This window comes from Crocodylus porosus, unplaced genomic scaffold, assembly GCF_001723895.1.
Source record: "Crocodylus porosus isolate Cpor-Errol unplaced genomic scaffold, CroPor_comp1, whole genome shotgun sequence".
NCBI classification, from domain to species: Eukaryota; Metazoa; Chordata; order Crocodylia; family Crocodylidae; genus Crocodylus; species Crocodylus porosus.
The window spans coordinates 24,123,537-24,142,517 of record NW_017728948.1 but is presented as its reverse complement, the minus strand read 5'-3'; the positions used below and the strand labels follow the sequence as shown (position 1 = coordinate 24,142,517).

Here is an 18,981-nt window from a genome sequence, read left to right as displayed (position 1 = left end):
ACAATTTAAACTGGGGCAGAGCAGGCCTGCCTGGCAGTGGCCTGGGGTGGAGGGGGTCAGCCTGCCAGCCTGGGACTGCTCCCCCCAACTCAGCATACTGTCGAATACTGGCTGATTGGGACACAAGGGTGCTACAGTGCAGAGCTCCTGCACTGTAGCATCCTCATGCCCCAGCCAGCCCCAGTCACAGTCTACACATGCACTGAATACATGTAATTACTCCACTGTAGGATGGAATTTGTCCTGGACAATACTATCCTACAGGGGAGTTGATCAGTTTACTGCGCCCTAATATGGGCACATGTGTAGACTGGTGTTTTGCTGAGGAGCTAATAAAGCTCATGTGTGCATGCACCCACCGACTGAATCTTTTTTTCCACTAACAGATTTGCAAGCCATTCATAATATCCTGAATCTCTAAGCCCAGTCTCCTGTGCTGCATTTAAGTCTTCCCATTTGGCTGAAAGAAATTGTTCCTTTACCAACTGTGATCCTGTTTAAGCATATTATTCATTTATAACACATACTTTTTTCAGCAGTATTTCCAGTTTTCCAATATTATTTTCGAATATTCCAAAATTTTCAAGCATTTCCAGTAGTATTACCAGCTGCTGAATTAATCATGCGTGGATGTTACTTAACACTATTCAAAATCAGATCCTTCTTGCCTACCCGACATTTCTCCTGGCTTCACTTGGATCTCTGACTACACAGTGAAAGGAAAATCAGGCCCAAGTGTGTTCCTCAGTGGAGCAATCATAGGATCAAAGTAATGTGTGTTATGCCCACTGTAATGGTTGTCCAGACAAATATCCTGTGAACACATGTCTATTCTAAAGCATGGGTTTTCAAACTTCCTAAAGTCGCAGAATCCTTTCATATCACTTCTTCCACCATAGAACCCCTAGCCCTATCTGCAAAGCCCGGGAACACCGCCCAGCGGTGGCAGGACACTGCCTCCTGGCCCACTGTGCCATTACCCCCAGTCTCTTTGCGAGCCTCCCTGATTACTTACGGCAGAACTGCGGGGTTCCATGGAATGCGGTTGGAGAACCACTAAAGCAAGAGAGTCAAAATTATGACAAGCAGACTGGGTCTGGCCCAAGGAGCCATGTCACAAAGCCTGCAGGGCTGGTAAGGGCACTGGGAATTTGTGAACCAGACAACTGGAGCCAACTAGGGTTGCTCTGAACCGGCTTAATGTGCTGCGGTCACAGACGCATGTGTAAGCACAGTGCCCAAGAGCAATAAACTCTAGCATGATATGTGCCAGAGTTTATTGCTGTGTGCTAATAGCATATGTAGTTGTGCCCCTGTGTACCAAAGCAGAGATTAAGGCTAATGGAGAAGGAGCGGTATTGCGGGAATTTTTAGATGAGCTTTAAATATATGCAAACATGAAGGACAGATAAAGTGTCGTTCATGGATAATCTGTCTCAGCTGCTTTTTCCATCTATAGCTTTTTATCTTTAACACTTTAAAAGGTATCTGAAATACCACAAGAAAAGGCGTTCCCTCCAAATGCACCAGGTAAAGAACACTGCTTTTATGAGAAATATGGTACATGTTGATTGTCTTTTTATGTCTCGATTTGCACAGTGCCTTGTCTGTTTTATACAAACCAAATGGATTTTAGCACAGTAAGAACAACTGATAACACAACGTTGCTAGTCATTTGTTTTAGACAGCTTGCTATTAATAGACAATGAATTTGATATGTATTTTTTTTCCTTTCTCAGCCCAGGCCTCTTTTTCACTTCTCTCTAGGAATTGGCACTTTCACATCATTATAAATTTCATTAGCATCCTTCAAGCACCTCCATGTTGTTCCTGCTTGAGGTTTCCCATTTTTTATCCAGTGAGATGCATTTACCCAGTAGGATTCCTTCTTGATTTTTGTTTTTATTATTTCTCTGGATATGTAAATATTCATTTTCTTTTCTTCCATTATGTTACACAGTACTTTTGACAATGAAGATGCTCTACAGAAACATGGGCATCAAATACCGTATTTTCATGCATATAGCGCACACCTTCCTGCCCCCCCCCCAATTGGGGGTGGGGTGTATTAATCAAGGAAGCTACCCTGCTTTGATCCCTGCTCCATAGTGCAGCAGCCATGGTATTCTTCAAGCAGCTGAGAGAGCCAGCAGCCCATTAATGGGCCACTGACTTAATGGACAATTGTTCTGTCACTTCACAGGTGTTAAAGATCATCTCTCCTTTGTAATGTTCTTGATGGCCCACTGATACTTTCTTAAGGGAATTTTGCTGTCTGCTAGAGCTTCTGGTCTTTTTTTCTGTTTCATAGCCGTTTAGCTCTTTTCAAGATCCAAAGACACCCAGGGAAAAGAGTCTGCAGCAGCAGCTAGGGTTTTCGTTAAGCAGGAAAGGGAGGGTGAGTCAGCTGAAGTTTAGACTTTGTCCCTGGTCTCTGCAGCCATAACTCAGGGGGGAGGGGCAGGAATTCTCCATAATGCCATGCAAAAATAAGGTGTGCATTATATTTGGGGGTCTGTTATATGTGAGAAAATACAGCATTTTGTTCCACAGTACTGGTATCTCAATTAACTTGTGTTTTGCTTTTGCCAAGTATATCTAATGTTTAAAGTTGTTCCTGTATGTCTCTGCTTCAGAAAATAACTGAAATCTCTTACAAGTATAAACACTGTTTCTTTTTTTACTTACCTGAAGACCTGCTAGCTCATTGGATATTATCTGTTTCAAATGCAGAATGAAAAAATATGCAGGTTTTTAAGGAAAGAGGAATGAATGGGGTGTTCATCTAACTGCAGTTAGTGTCTACCTTTCCCCCTTCCTCAAGAAGCAATTCTGTTTTGCTACATAAAATTAGCGTTCCTTCCTGGGACTGGTGCCTAATGTGTAATGGGGCAAGGAACCCACAAAGCACTTGTGCACGGATGCATCGTCTCAGGGGGTTGTAGCATGTGACATGCAGTGATTTCTTTTTAGCAACTTCTAACAAGCAGACTAACATCATTGGTACAAAAGCATTTATGACGCTGAAAACTGACAATTTAGGAGCAGAGTAAGCTAATCCAATTTGGATGTTTGAATAAATAACACAAGAAATTCTGCAATAGTGGGGTCAGTCACTTTCCTGGTTCATCCAATGAAATCATCATTTAATCAGCCTGAAGCTGTTGAGAAGGTTGCTGTATGTCTCATTACACATGTCTTGTGGAAATTAGGTGGCCATGCCACAAACTTTGTGCGTCATCTGTTACAGAATTCATAAGGCCTTGATTGCGTGCCTTGTAAAATTCTGACTACACTTAGTGGGGAGATCAGTCAGTAATAGGGAACCGTTGTTATGTCCAGACTATAAATTGGGTACAAATAAAATAAAAGGAATAAATATTACTAGTTGTTGTTTAGGTCATATTTCTGTAGGAGCAAAATAGCTTACCAGAGGCTTGTCAAGCTATTAAAAAGCATGAAGTCAAAATTACAAACCAAGATCACTCAAATTTCTTTCTTAGGCTTTTAAAATCAGAGGTTTGTAAAACTCATCCCTAGAATTCATTCACCATTCATTCCTTCTCTTGTGTCTTTCTCAGACTATCTGTTGCCAGGTGGTGATATTATCCTGTTTGTAATGATCATAGTACCACTTAATAATTGAGCCCCACTACAAAAAGGGCCAAATAGGGAAGTAATTAACATATCATTAAATAATTGCTGAGAGGTTTGAACTCAACTAATTCCATCGTTTTACGAATTATGGAATTTATTCAGTGTAACCTGTTAAACTAAGCAGTCATGGGCTTGCAACAGGTGGGCTTGCAACTTTCAAAAACCAGTGGGAAGAAGCAAGTTAAAAAAACCCACTTTGTTGGAATATAAGAATCTCAGAATAATTAATTTTAATATCGGATCTTTTATTTTTTAACTGATTTTCTTGAAACAAAAATGAGTACTCTGTTGGATTTTATAGAAGGCTTTTTTCTGCTTTCAAAAATCCAATACTCAGTACTTCTTTTAAGTATTTTCTTCAGTAGAGGGGAAGGGAAATGCTTATACATTCTGTCATGATATACACCGTAACACTACCTTGGCATGGAACATATTTGTATCTTTTATGTTTTGAAAAGGTGTGACTGCCCTAGATTTTTCATTCAAATGAATGCAAATTATGCAGCTGAAAATCAGCATCCAAATCACTGTTGACTACTTAGCATATTTTAGATGGGATCCTGGGATGTGTGTGAGCACCTTCCTTCCCATTCTCATCAGTGGGAGTCGAGCTCTGAGAGTGGAGTCAGCTGGTTATGTCTACTTGTGATGGTAAATGGATATTTTGTTTTCTTGCACATGCAAAGTTCTTTTTCAGTTACAGAAAATTGAGAAGAAAATAAACCTGTTTGGTGCAAAATTCCAGGAGCTGGTTGAAAAAATACTGTCAAAACTTTCCATTGGAAAGTAAGTTTTTCCATGGGAAAAACTCTTTTTTCTTTCTTTTTTGATCAAATAAAACTTTTGGCAGAAATTATCTCCTTTCCTTGAAATGTTTTTATCTTTTCCCTTAAAACTAAAAAATCTAAAAGATGCAGTTGTTCAGGCAGAAACTTGAAGCTGTTTTTGTTTGTTTTCCTGCACCGTCCTCCCAAATGGATTTCTAGAGAAAAGTCAAAAATTTCCAGAGGGAAATAAAATAATAACTATTTTTAACACAGTGCGGAATACAATTAAGCCAGTGTCTTCTGGAGTTGGTTAAAATAATGACATCAAGTCCACAAACGTATTTCATTGTTCTTTTCCAATTTGAAATGAATGAACACACACAAAGGGGTTTTCTGAGTCAGCATCTGCCATTGTTAAACCTTCAGCAAGCCTGCAAACCCTTTATTTTGCACATAATCTTTATGCATGTGAGTCAGTGAGAGTCCAGAAGTGAATATAATTTTTCAGAATTGGGTCCAGCAGTCCAAAGCTAAGAAAGTGAGAGGTGATGTGAATCTGAAGTTACCATGACATCAGAGAAGCCAAAAAAGGACGATGTTCAGTTTTTACTTGGGCAGGTCCCCACGTAGGTCAGACCAAGCAGTCTTGACTCCTAGATAGTGGTAGATGCACAGAGGTCCTAATTTTGGATCATGCCCATCAAGTTGCCAGTGAACAAGAGGGAGGGAGACATCAGAAAGTGCATTCTAGACCTGTGTTTCATGTCTATAAACAGCACATAGACATTATACAAGTAAGAGACCATACATGTAATTTAAATAGGATAAAGACCCAGGTGCATCATCCTATTGCATCTCTTTCAAAGTTTGTTTTATTACCGCATTGTTCTAATAGTTGAGCTCTTATACAAATGATCTCCCATTACATTTTGCTTCTTAGGCACATAATACTTTCTGTGCCTGATCAGTTAATTGTTCCATGAAGTCCAGTATCTTGCCTGTGGCACCAGTCAGAACCTAGTGCTTCAGACATAGATACAAATAAATTAAACCATTAAAGCCACTTAATACTGAAGTCCGCACTGAGAGTTTTCCTGACTAAGTATTCAAGATTTGACCCTTCACATTGTGCAATATTGTGTGTGAAATGTACTCTTCCAACTGTTTTCTGTGTGAGTCTGCACTGTATGTAGATGGTTTCATGCTTTAGATGAGCCGTAACACATTGTATAATGGACACGGTTCCATGTGATATTCTTTCATGTTAGGTATAGCTTCTGGCAGTATCAAGAAACCTTTCAATAATTGTTTGTGATGTTTTAACAAGAACACATTTTTGAGTACCAAGATGTTGCAAGGCATTTTCAGTGCCCAGATGTAATACCTCCTTGCTGTGATATCCTCCATATTTCATAAATGATCTGCTAGTTTCAAAGAAATACTACAAATAAAAAAGGAACTGTGAGGAAAGTGCACTTTGTTGTTGCACAAGTGTTCCCACTCCAGGATCCCCCTTATATTAGGATTTCTGCAGACCAGTAGCACAAAGCAAGCATCTTCCCCTGAGAGATCACTACTTAGACCAGTGATTCTCACTCAGGGTACCATGGCACCCTGGAGTGCCTTAAGATCCATTCAGTATTTGCACAGCTGGATGTGCAAACATGATTCACAGAATAAACCCAGAGATACCAAATAGCAACCTGTAGCATGAAGAACCCTCTGACCTGCTGTGTGCTCTTTCTGAGTTCTTTGCAACAGAAGAATTACTCCATTATTTTTCTGTAGTCAAAAAAAGAAGTGAAAGCTAAGAGCTAGCATTTTCTGAGGGGTGCCTCAAATGCAAAAAGGTTGAGAACCACTGAGTTAGACAATACACAACAGGAAATGAATAAATACATGAGAGAGTAAAGACAAAATATCAAGTGGCACATTTCTCTAAAATAGACATAAGCAGTTAGTTGCCATGTAAGTCAGCATTAATTTGTAGGCAGAGATATTATTTAATGAGGGATTTAAAGGAATAAGGTGACAAGTGTGTAAACACAAAACTGAAACCTTATTAAACTACTTCAAATGTAGAAAGCTCTGGTACAAATTCTGGTTGTTAAGCTGACAGGAGAATTTATGAACACACCAAGAAGTTATTTCCATATCTATTAAATCTATTTGCTTTTGCCTGTTTTTAAGCTTGATGATAAATTATCCATGGTAACATTGTGGCTTAATAAATTAGTAATTCAGCTGCAATATTAGAACAATGAGAGTGAGGGAATTTCTTTTTTGTCTTCACCAGTAAGTACATGAATATGTAGCTGATGCAAGATTGGATAACAGAATGGGACATATGTAATACTGCTAGGCATTGTACAGACAAACGCACATCAACACTCTGCAAAACAAGAACAAGGGCATAAACAGTCTACAGTGTAGACATGGGAATACAAATCAGAATGAAAATATAAGTTTGAGGGAAATCAAGGTTACATAATAACTCTTTGTTTTGGTGTGTAAACATAACACTTTAATTAGTTCATTTCTCTTAGGATTATGCAGAACAAAAATTTAGAAAGAAACTAAATGAGAGACAACAGAGGTTTTATGCATCAGGTTTGGAAGGGGACTAGGAAGAAAGCCAGCTTTGAGGAAGACACAAAGATGCCTGAGGGACATGGGGAAGAGGGTTTCTCAGAACTGGTTTCCTTGATGGAGTTTCTTCAACTGTTTTTCAACTATTTGTGTTTAAACGATGTACTCTTTTGAGCCTTTCACTTTATGACTTCTGTATGACTTGCCCTACAGTAACCTCTGTGTTGGAAATGTTCATTTTTTCCTTGTATTCTCTACTTATGAACTCATACAAGGCATCATGGAAAGACTTCCGTATTTTGTAGTTCCAGAAAAGGCTTTTTATTTAATTTTGCCCTACTAATAATAGTAAGTCAAAAATTTGGGCTCTATACAGATGGCTTAAGTGAATACTGTTTTATAAATACAGGGAAGAAGGAGATGTTTACTTGTGTTGAAAACTTGGCCCTGTAGAAGCCAATGAGAGTTTTTGCCTTTAACTTCAGTGCATCACAATTTGCATTTGCAATTTAAAGAATATGCAGTTTCCAGTACTGTGACTGAAATGCTATAGAATATTTTTTAAAAAAACGTTACCGAGACTAACGTGTCCAAGTCACTAACATAGAACTTTACCTAGCAACCACTTGCATAGAAAGGCTTACTAGAGTAGTTACTGGTAAAGAAATACACAGGGCCAACTCCAAGTCCAGCTTTAGATGGGCAAGTAGCATTTATACAGACATTGGATTCTACTCTCTGCCAGGAAGGGGGTCACTCAGAAATGATGACAATAGCAGGGAGGGCCATCCCACCTTTAGCCCAGTAGCATGGTGGTAAGGGCACTTGGCCAAAGAATGTGAAATCTGGGTTCTCAGCTCCACATACCCAGAGGGGGAGCATACCCACCTCCCCCAGTTTCCAAAGGAGTTCCTTAACAAGCAAGCCAGGAGCCATGTAAGTTTTTTTAAGAACACCCTCAACTCCTGTTGAAGCTGATCCACTGCACAGCTAAGAGAGGAAAATATGTAGGGCCATAAGGAAAATCAACCAGTATAAAAAATGGTTCAGTGAGATGGAAGGGAGGGAATCCTGGGTTCTGGCTTGGATTCCCACCCACAGTAATATTTGTATTTTTTATTTAATGCCCATTGGACAAAATGGACAGAGAACAGTAGAATAGCTTGTGCCCATTTGCAGTAAGTTCTATGTATTTACCTGAAAAGGTATCTTTTTGAGAAGTATTTACTGTATATCCCTTAAAAACTGAGTCCCTCAGTTTCAGAATCTGTGATTACTTCTTATAATGCAGCTCACACCTGGCTATGACAAATTTGTACTGTTGTATTACTTACATAGAACTGGGTGCTACTAGCAAGGGCAGTCCCTAGGGGGTGTTACCAGATTTGCCCATCACTTTGGGGTGTGCTCATTTATTAGGGATACGTTTTTAGGGTCTTTGTAATTCTATCAATGTGCTGCTTGTGTTACTCATGTTTCTATACGGAGCTGTATCTCTGCCTTCTGCAACCCCCTCACCCCCAATGGAGCTATCTTGCAGGACTCCGTTTCACTGGGGCTGGGTTCCTCCAGCCACCAAATCAGTCATACGCACACAAACGCACACACGTTAACGTGACACACCTGACCTGGCTGGGTTGATCAGCATGGACAGGCTGACACCCTCTTTTGCCAAGAATCAGTTCATCGGAGCAACAATAAACTGCAGTCAGACACAAGCACACAGGTAAACAGAATACTTCTGAATATGACTGGGTGTCCAGCTGACACCCTCATGGGCCAGCATTCAGTTCATTAAGGCACGTCTGAGTCAAACTGGATCAATCAGCCTGTACAAGGTGATGTGTTTCAAATTCAGCATGCCCAATCTTTAGCTGTTTGATGAACAGACCCCACACTATTTTGGGGCTTCACAGGGATCTTTAGCTTAGATAAAAGAAGCATTGCTGCAGAGCAAGTGGGGAAGGAGAAGAAGAGAAGGAAAAATATACCCAGTTACTACCAGTTTGACTATAAAAGTTATTTATCGCTAAGTAGATGAAATATATATTGACACTAGTAGTAATAGACATGCAAAGGAAAAACAAACACAAACAATTACAATACTACCCTGGTTTCACTAAGTATTTGGGGAAACTTAGCTCAAGCTTAACTAATACAGTTCAGGTTCAGAAATCTATGCCTAGAGAGAAGAGAGAAAAGAGAACAAGAGCTGGGATCTCACCAGTCCAAGGCACTTGGGTTTCAATGCTGACAGGTAAAGTTCTTAGCACAGTCCTTGAAGGGAGGTGATCTGTTTCTTCCAGCTTCTCGAGAATAACAGTGGATGGTATCAAAGAGATTTCTCCTCTTGAAGCACACACACATTTTTAAAAGATTTGTATACCCTCAGTTCAGCTGCTTCAAAGCATTCTTAATAGTGTAAATAATTGTCTTTTCTACTGACAAGGGGTTATCTGGTTTGGAACATCTCAAGAAACTGATTGATAATCATGAAAAACATACGGTTAAGGAATAACCAGACACTTGGGAGCCAGTTTGAAATGCCTATGGATAGCAGATATACTGATTGGGATATCTCATTGTTTCTTCAGAAACAATAGATAGCTTGCAGCATCAGGGTTTTGGATTTTTACTTGCTGTGAACAAGCCTCAGCTTAGCATGACTTTTCCAGATCTTATTATATCTTTTAACAGACTTAAATCCTTTGTAAATCCAGATTAGAATTGGTCTGATAAATGCTGAGCTGGGTGTGTGTAAATGCGGGTTGATTAGCATTTGGAGCACGGATTCCCTATCATGCAGTGCTCCCCTGCTTCTCTTATCCCAGAATTCACTGCGGTCTCTGCTTCGAGCATTCTGTTCTCCATCTCTCATGTAAATGAATGGTTATCTGGTTCCATCTTGGATGCAAATGAAATTTAGGGCAGTTGTTTCACTCTTGTCACCCTTATCTGGTGGGTTTTAGGTGCATCTCCCACTGCATCTTAATCAGTTTTGTTTGGGGGGGAATTCTTGGTGAGTCAGACAGGCTGCGTCCTGTGCCAGGATTCCCCAAGAACACGGAGCTGAAAGGTAACGGGGGAGGGGAATTGGAGCAACCAGCCCAGGCCCCGTGCTTTGGGGGGGCCCGCAGAGCTGGGTGAAGCAGCAGCGGCTCCACGTCCAACTGCTTGCTACCGCACTCCCCCCACCACTGCTGCTGCCAATGGTAGTGGCAGCTTCTTTGGGTCTGGGATCAGAGTGGGGGCAGGGCCCCTCATGGGCTGATTTACCCCAGGTCCCGCACCCTGCTTGAGTTACCTCTGGCTACTAGTAATGTAAACCAACGTTTTCCAACCCAGAGGTTCAGATCCCTAGTTTAGGCACATAAATTAGAACTAGCTTGGTGTTCAGAGGTGCTGACCAATGCCAAGCCATATTTCAATTGTGTGAGTGAGGGAATGGAGCTATGGTTGCATCTTTCTTCCTTCCCCACTTGCTTTGGATTGCCCTAACAGAATCTTGCGTCCATCTTTGTGATTTCCTTGCTTTAAGGCCAACCCAGATGTGAAGGCCCATTGAATGCATGTAGGGGGAACTTCCTTCTATCTTCTCTTTCTAAACTAGTTTAAAAATGAGTCATTACCAGTACTTTTTATGCAACTTCTAAGAGCTAATGGCTTGTGCTCTGACTTGCTATTATTACTGTATGCTGTATTACTGTATTATTACTGTATGCTGTCAGAAATCGCTTCAAGTCTCCCAATAAAAATTCAGTTCCATGCGCTTGCTTTTTTTCCAAATGATTCCTAGACATTTTTTTTTGTTGTTGTTCTTATGATATTTGCCCCTTTAAGACTGATGTCCTTTCTTTTCTGTTCACAGGGTGGCTTGCATACATACTGTTTCCTGGTGTTTGCTGGCATCTGCCTTGCTGGAGCTACTTATCTGTTTTTTGTCCTACCTGAAACAAAAAATAAGACTCTTCATGAAATCAGCCAGGAATTTGCCAAAAGGAATATGGTGACTTTAGAAGATCAGGAAATGGACCAGTATTCAGCAGAAAGGAAATCAAGTGCAGAACAAGACTCTAACTTCTCTCCTACCAAGGACAATGGTGAAACCAAAAACAGACTTGTCTAACATCTGACTGTTGTCTGTGGAGATAGAAAAAAAGCTCCCAGCATGCTCTTTTAGTTTGGAAAATGCTGGATATTTTTAACAGTGAAGCATTTGTGGTGTTAATGCCATTAACCCCCCAGTTCCTGAATTCATTTTTAAGGGTTCAAGGAGGGTGGGTATGGGTGAAATTAATGTCAGCTGAAGAGATTCTAGGAGACAATAGGAAATAAGGGTAGTGACCACTAATGGAAACAGAAGCCAGTTTCCAGGATACCTGTGAAGTGTATATCAGGGGAGAGGGGGAGAGATGGCACAAGACCTGACATTAGCATTGAGAACTTAGACAATCATTTTTTTTTCATCTTAATCCCTACTGATGTTTATAAGAACCTCTCCAGTGCCTTTTAAATGACACTACAATTTCCAAAATTTCTCGTGAACTGTCCTTCCTTCATCATTTGAAAACTGACAGATTTGCTATGGGACTTCTCACAATTTCTGAATTGTTATTGCTGCTTTTTAATTTTTTTTAAGAACATCCATGAAACATTACTCTGAAAACAGAAACTCCACCCATGCATGATATGGACTCTGGAGACGGGTACAGAGTAGGAAAAATAATGCTACCTTGGGCCTGTTGGCCCTTTACAGTGAGTAACATTTTAAAAGCAACTACAGCTTATTTGCAAAAGTGACTTAGAAGCCTATATCTCACTGAAAGGCCTTGAAGCCATTTAAGCACCTAATGCCAAAGTTAGGTGCCTCAGTAGAAGGGATTCCTTTTTGGAAATGACAGTTAACCTTCTAAGTCATTTAGGTGCTTCTGAATACTCCAGCCAATGCCCACTTAATTCCTTGGTTTTTAATAAACCAAGGATTTTTTAAAACTAAAACAATAGGTTTCTGGGTTTTGGTGTTTATGTTTTCTGATTTTTAGAGTTTTTAAGCAGGTTATAGCTCTTTTTAGTATTTTGTAATTGTTTTCCTTGAATTATCTAGGTACCTAGATACTCTAGTGATAATAAGCACTCTCTTAATAAAGTATATAGTTTTATATTAAAACAATAACCTGGAGTCTTAAGTCATCCTGGAGATGACCCCCTAATAAGCTTGTACATTCTTTGAGTGAGTTCCCTTCATGGCCTATGTTCAATACTGTGGAAGTTGTAAATTTGGGATGTTTATTTGTGAAAAGCCTGTTCTTAGACGCTTGCTTTTGGAAAGACTCACTCAGGTTGGAACTCATATAGATTCATAGATTATAGAGTCGGAAGGAACCCAATGGATCATCATGTCTGACCCCCTGCCCCTAGCAAGAAGAGGACTGAGGTCAGATGACCCCAGCCAGGTGATTGTCAAGCCTCCTCCTGAAGACTTCCAAGTTAAGTGACAGCACCGCCTCTCTTGGAAGCCCATTCCAGACTCTGGCCACCCTTATTGTAAAACATTTCTTCCTAATGTCTAACCTAAATCTGTTCTCCACTGGTTTGCACCCATTATTCCTAGTTACTCCCTGGGGCGCTCTGGAAAACAGTGCATCCCCAATTCCCTCCTGTCCTCCCCTGATAAATTTATAGGTGGCCACAAGGTCTCCACTCAGCCGTCTTTTGTATAAGCTGAAGAGATCCTGATCTCTCAACCTCTCCTTGTACGGTCTTTCACAGGAACCACTAATCATGCGGGTGGCCATCCTCTGAACCCTTTCCAGATCCTCCGCGTCCTTCTTGAAGTGCGGTGCCCAAAACTGGATACAGTACTCCAACTGCGGCCTGACTAGTGCTGCATACAGGGGGAGCATCACCTCCCTTGATCTGTTGGTCATGCATTTGCTAATACACGACAAGGTGCAATTGGCTTTGTTGATGGCCTCATTTCACTGCCGGCTCATGTTCATCTTGGAGTTAACTATGACTCCAAGATCTCTCTCATCCTCTGAGCTGCTGAGGAGGACATCCCCCAACCTGTAGGTGTGCTGGGGATTCCTCCTTCCTAGGTGGAGTACCTTACATTTATCTTTGTTGAATTACATTCCTATTACATTCTGCCCATTGATCTAACCTGTCCAGGTTGGCCTGTAACTGCTCCCTGCCCTCTGGTGTATTAACTTTGCCCCATAATGTGGAATCATCTGTGACAAGGGTCATGAACCCTTGTAAAACCCCCATTTCATATGACAGAGCTGGGGCTTCTGTTTGGTGGCTTTTTTTTCCTTTGAGCACAGGATCAGATGCTGTATTAACATAAATGATGAAGTTCCTCAACTACATCCTGTTGGTACTTCATACAGGTAGCATCAGTGCACGCAGGCAGAAGCACTAGCATGGACTGAGCACAGATGTTTTACGATCGTGCCATCAAGCACTTGAAAATTGCTAAAGCAGTGGCGGAAAGCTCTTTAAAAAATAAGCAGTGTTGGAACTTCATAATAATCATAGCACTAGGCTACTGAAACTCATCTATTGTTTTAAAGTGTATACATCTAAAGCAGGATACATCGAAGTTACAAGCCAGAGGGCTCGGGGGGAGTTAATACCACATTTCCTGGGTACACAGCCCTGCTGGGCATGCATTTCAGTAGTAGCTGGACAAGTGACAGCTCCTTTCATCCCAGGGGCTCCCTGAGGAAAACACAGCTCTGTTCAGTTCTGATCTCGCTCAGGGGGAACAAGTGTGTGCCCACAGCATTGCTTTTGTCAATAAATATTTTGACCCAATACGTGTAGAATTTTCTGTATTGTATAATCAGGCTAATACTGGATTCTACAAGCAAAATTAGACAGTAACCACATTTTATTCATGAAGTTCAAATTGTTCTCTTTGAGCCATATTAAAAAGGCAAGCAAAAATCTTCTGGTCTCCATACAGAGCCTGACATCACACACTGATACATGCCTGAAATAAATGGGGATAATCTCAGTTACACTGTACCACCTACAAAGACAGGCAAAATGTTTCAGGGGTTACGTTGAAAAGTTACCTTTTTAAGTTTCTGGTATCTTTCTTCTGGTGTGTCAAAGCCATTGCTTAATGCACTAGCAGATGGCCCATCACTGATGCCTAAAAATTTAGGGAATAGTTTTATTTTACTGACCCCCCTTAAAGAGAGTAAGTGAGAAAAGCACTGAAAGCTGGGTTAAGTGAGTTGCCTCTACTTAAGGTGCAGAACATCATATTGCAGCAGAAAGTTCCTGTTCTGTTAAAAGCACCTTTCCATCAGGGATGAACACGCATCTTGAAAACATAGATGCTGGTTAACTGCTGTCATTCAAAGCTCAGTGAACTCCCAACAGACAGTGAAGCTATGTGTTCAGAGCACATCTGGGAAGGCCATGCTCTGCCCTACATCTGCAACGTATGCAAGACCGACATAGCAACATGCGAGATTGGCATCACAGCACCAGCGAGCCCTCGTGTTGCTGAAACCAGGGGGCAAGGGGATGAGTGGGAAGAGGGCTGCGCTGCCAAGTGATTGCTGGCCATGTTTGGGCATTTTCTGACCCATCTACGTCTCCTGCTCTGAGGCACCCAGTGTTTTCTCTCTCTCCCCCAAGACCCCTGCAGCCAGGGAAGGCCATGCAGCAGGGGCAGGTGCCCGCAGCCCCGGGCCATACCACTGCTACCTGAGAACTCCCCGTCAATGGCCAGGAAGTGCACTTCCTCCACGGCATCCTACACTTTATTCAGCTTGTCCTTAAAGTCTGCAGGAAGACAAGGACCGTGCGCCTGAGCCCCACACCCACCCCGGGAGAAGCCAGCCAGCCAGCACGGAGTGCCCGGCGCCCTCCTGCTTCAGGGCAGAGACACAGGCTGGGGCCCGAGCAAAAGGGGGGAGGGGGGAGAAGGCGAGACACGGGCCCACACCCTGGCCAGGCCCTGCGCCCATGCGCTGCCATCACTCACTGGTTTGGATTATCTCCGTGCCCACGGCCCCTGGGCCCGGCTGCACCTGCAACCAGCTATATGTTTTCAAATATAATGTAAAATATTGCCAGATGATCTCTTTTGTTGACTGTGATTGGATGTTTTCAGCACATCTATCTATGAATGTGATTCACCCAAAAGAGCAATTTCATTGCTGTGTAACAGTCTGACTCTCCATCTCATAAGTTACCTTGCTGTAAACTTACCTCTTTTGAGCAGTTATACCAACATAGTATCTGTGTAAGATAAGCAGATCCACAATGTTGATGCTGCTGGAGAAAAGTGTAATGATTATGTTAATGGATAATTATAAAGAAAAGTTAATCATTTTTTTAGGGAAAAACTGAAGATATGTTGTTTTCCTCTAGAAACTACTGCAGACTTTCCTGTGCAATATCTTTGTGTGGCTTTAGTTGCCTATTTCTTGGGGAGTTTTGATATTTGTTGTTGCCCAGGTCCTTCATGTTAAAACCAGCAATAAAACCAGACCTGCTGTTGCTAGCTTTGTCAATTATGATTATAATCCCAGTTCAAGGAGAAAGACTTTTCTATCTGATAAATGCTTACAAGGTCCACTCCACTTATTTTAGAGTGGTGGAATTGGATTCTTAATAGTAATTATAATAACTAATTAAGAATTATTTAGCACTTAGTGCTGTTCATGTTTAATGCACGTTATAGGCATTAATTCTTAATTATGATGACTATTGATACATTAAAAACCACATAAGCCTTCTAATGTTAGTTTTCAGGATCTTTTACATCAAAGTAAAACCCTATAATTGAATACAGCCTCTAGCAGTTTCATCTGGAGCTCAGCTATGAAGGTTTCAAAGAGATTGGGAGGATGTTCCCTTCACAACTCAGGGGCTTTTGCATACTCTATGGGGATGCCAAGAGCCATCATTTTATTGGCTCTTCACTAGCCACATCTTAGGTACATATACATATACATATTTGCAGAAAGGGGCACCATAGATCATATCACCACAGAACACAGCTTGCAAAGTCCCCTTGTATCATCCCTACCTCACAATTAATCACATACATTTCACTATAATCTGCTTGGTTTGCAGAGCATGGGCCTGCATTTGAAATGGTGAGAGGTGTTAGTACGCTTCCCTTTAGTACTCTTAGTGATTTGTTCCAAATATTTCTGTAAAAGAATGGTCCAAACTGAAGACAAGATAAGCATCCAAACATGTCCATTCTGATACTTTACTTCCTGTCTCGGGAGTCAGTTGCAATATTTTCAGTCCTAAGTTCTGGAGAATTCTGGGTATAACCAGGATCTGCAGTACCTAAAGAACTTTCTCATTTCTGACCCTACCAAGGATTTTGAATTGTTCTCAGATGTGTCCCAGTGAGTTTTCCTCTTTCCATGCTGCTATAACTTCAATAATTCATGAATTACAATTATCCTGTTTTCTTCTTGAATGTATTAACTTACCTACAGCCAATATACTTGTTAAGAAATGTTTTGGTTGTGTCATGTTCTGTTTCACTAAATTCTGAACTTAGAATGGGGTTTCTCTGGACTATGGTTTTTTGTCTGAATATCAAAAAAGAACTTTATGTGAGTGATTACGCAGTGATTTCCATGCATCAAGATTGCCAAATAAAGTGCAAGAGTTAACCTAGTATCTGTTTAGTGTTTGTTTTATTTTGGACATACTGTGAGAGTTATCCAGATACGAATGTGAAGGCCAGCTACGTAGCTTTCATTTCTCTAACTGTTCCTTGGCTATTTGTGTGACCCATTAAAAACAATTTAGAGTATCTGCTTGGACAAAGTTGAGTATATTAAATGCAATACCTGGTTGGTTTGGAGCTCTTGGGAAAAATATAAATCATGTCTACATTTGTTTGTATTCTGAATAATTTGCTATAATATGCATCTCAAACTACAATAGTGGAAGATTTCAGAAATATTTCTCTCAATAGATATGTTTGGATTAATATAAAACCTCCTACCCGGGGCTTGTCTGAGGCCTCCGCCCAGACAGAGCCCATGGGAGAGCTGGCATCCCCCCACCCTCTGGCCTACGGGGGTTGCCCAGCAAGGCCCAGGGGGGCAGGGATTGGGGACCCACACACCTCTCCTGCAGCACCCGCCTTATGGCCCTGAAGGCACAGGTGAGGGAGCTCCAGGAGAAGGTTAGCAGGCTGAGGGGAGTCAGGGAGGCGGAGGAAGAAATTGACAGCTATTTCTTTTTCCTGCAGGGCCACACACCCAAGTAAGAAGCACCCTGGGAAGTGCCCTCCACTGCAGAGTGGCAGACGGTCACCTCCAGAACCAGAGCTGCTCGTAACACAGCAGTACCAGTTCCTCCAGTCTGGCTGGAGAACAGGTACAAGGCCCTGGCAACACTGGAGGAGAAGGAGGGAGAGGAGGCAACTCCACACTCCCACACTCTGAACAGGCCGAAGGAGCTAAGCAGTCCCGGAGGAGAAAGCGTCGAGTGATCATCATAGGCGACTCCATCCTGAGAGGTACAGAGGGCCTCATCTGTCGCCAGGACCCCTCGACACACAAGGCCTATCCGGAGCAAAGATTCACGACATGACGGGGATGATCAAGGCTGTGATCCAGCCCACCAGTTACTACCCCATGGTCCTAATCCATGTGGGAACTAATGATGCGGCCAGGAGGAGCCCTGATCACCTGATGGTAGACTACCATGCTCTGGGGGGCATGCTGAAGGACATAGGTGCACAGGTGATATTCTCTTTTGTTCTACCAGTGAGCCGACGTGGAAGACTGCATGAGACATGCATCACAGAGACCAACTGGCAGCTTCGGGAATGGAGTCTTGAGGCGGACTTTGGCTTCCTTGACAACGAACAACACATCACAATGAGAGACATGCTCGGGTGGGGTGGGCTCCTCCTTTTCCCTAAAGGTAAGCGTGTGTTCTCTTCTATGCTGGCAGATCTCCTCCAGCAAGCTTTAAACTAGGCTCGTCAGGGGAAGGGGAAGACGAGGGAGGAGAAAGCCTAGGACCGCTAAACCAAGCAGCACTCACAAGTACAGCCCAGCCTAGACCGAGGAGCGGAACATATACACAGGTAAGCAACGGGCCAGGGCAATGCTGTGATTAGGGGGCCAGTGCACACATCCACAGGAGGCCTCAAATGCCTCTACACATCTAGTATGGGAAATAAGCAGGAGGAACTTACCCTCCTGCTAGCTGACACCAACCCAGACATAGTGGGGCTGACTGAAACGTGGTGGGAGCCAACGCATGACTGGGCAGTGAATATCAAGGGCTATAGGCTGTACAGGAAGGACAGGACAGGGAGGAAAGGCAGGGGTGTGGTGCTCTACATTAAGGAGGAATACACAGCCTTACCAGGTAGCACAAAGGAGGGGCACATGAAAGTGCTCTGGGTTAGAATACAAGGCAGTCGCGGGGAAAGAGACTTAATGGTGGGGGTCTACTACAGACCACCCAACCAAGGGGAAGAGCTAGACCAGGAATTCTTAAGTCAGCTCATGGAGGTAGGTCAAAGGACGTGGTCATCATGGGGGACCTGAACTTTCCAGACATCTGGGAAGAGCAGTCAGCCAGGTCTGACTGCTCACGTAGGTTCTTAGACAGAGTGCAGGACCTCCATCTAACCCAGGGGGTGCACAGCCCCACCAGTGGCCTTGTTGGACCTGGTGCTGGCCACGGCTGATGACCTGGTGAGGGGGCTGCAGGTGCTCGACCGCCTGGGCGACAGCGATCATCGCCTGCTGGAATTCACCATCCAGCGCAAGGTGGTAAAGGCCTACAGCAAGGCAGCAGCCCTAGATTTCAGAAGGGAGGACTTCAGTGAGCTAAGGAGAATAGTCGGGGAAGCACTCATGTCCCTGAGGGAGGGGAGGCAGGTGTCCAAGGAGAGTGGTCGCTCCTTAAGGAGACGATCCTCCAAGCCCAAAGGGAGGTAATCCCAACA

The 18,981-nt window shown here is 42.5% G+C and overlaps 1 protein-coding gene across 2 annotated transcripts in view; it reads left to right on the top strand.

Moving 5' to 3' along the window:
- SLC2A9 (solute carrier family 2 member 9) overlaps window positions 1-11,165 on the top strand; it is a 198,671-nt gene extending 187,506 nt beyond the window's left edge. For both annotated transcript variants that reach the window (XM_019553389.1, XM_019553390.1), the window contains one exon: window positions 10,882-11,165. In XM_019553389.1, coding sequence (XP_019408934.1) covers window positions 10,882-11,139 — 258 coding nt within the window. In that variant the 3' untranslated portion in view covers window positions 11,140-11,165. The remainder of the gene's footprint in view (window positions 1-10,881) is intronic.
- The last annotated feature ends 7,816 nt before the right edge of the window (window positions 11,166-18,981 follow it).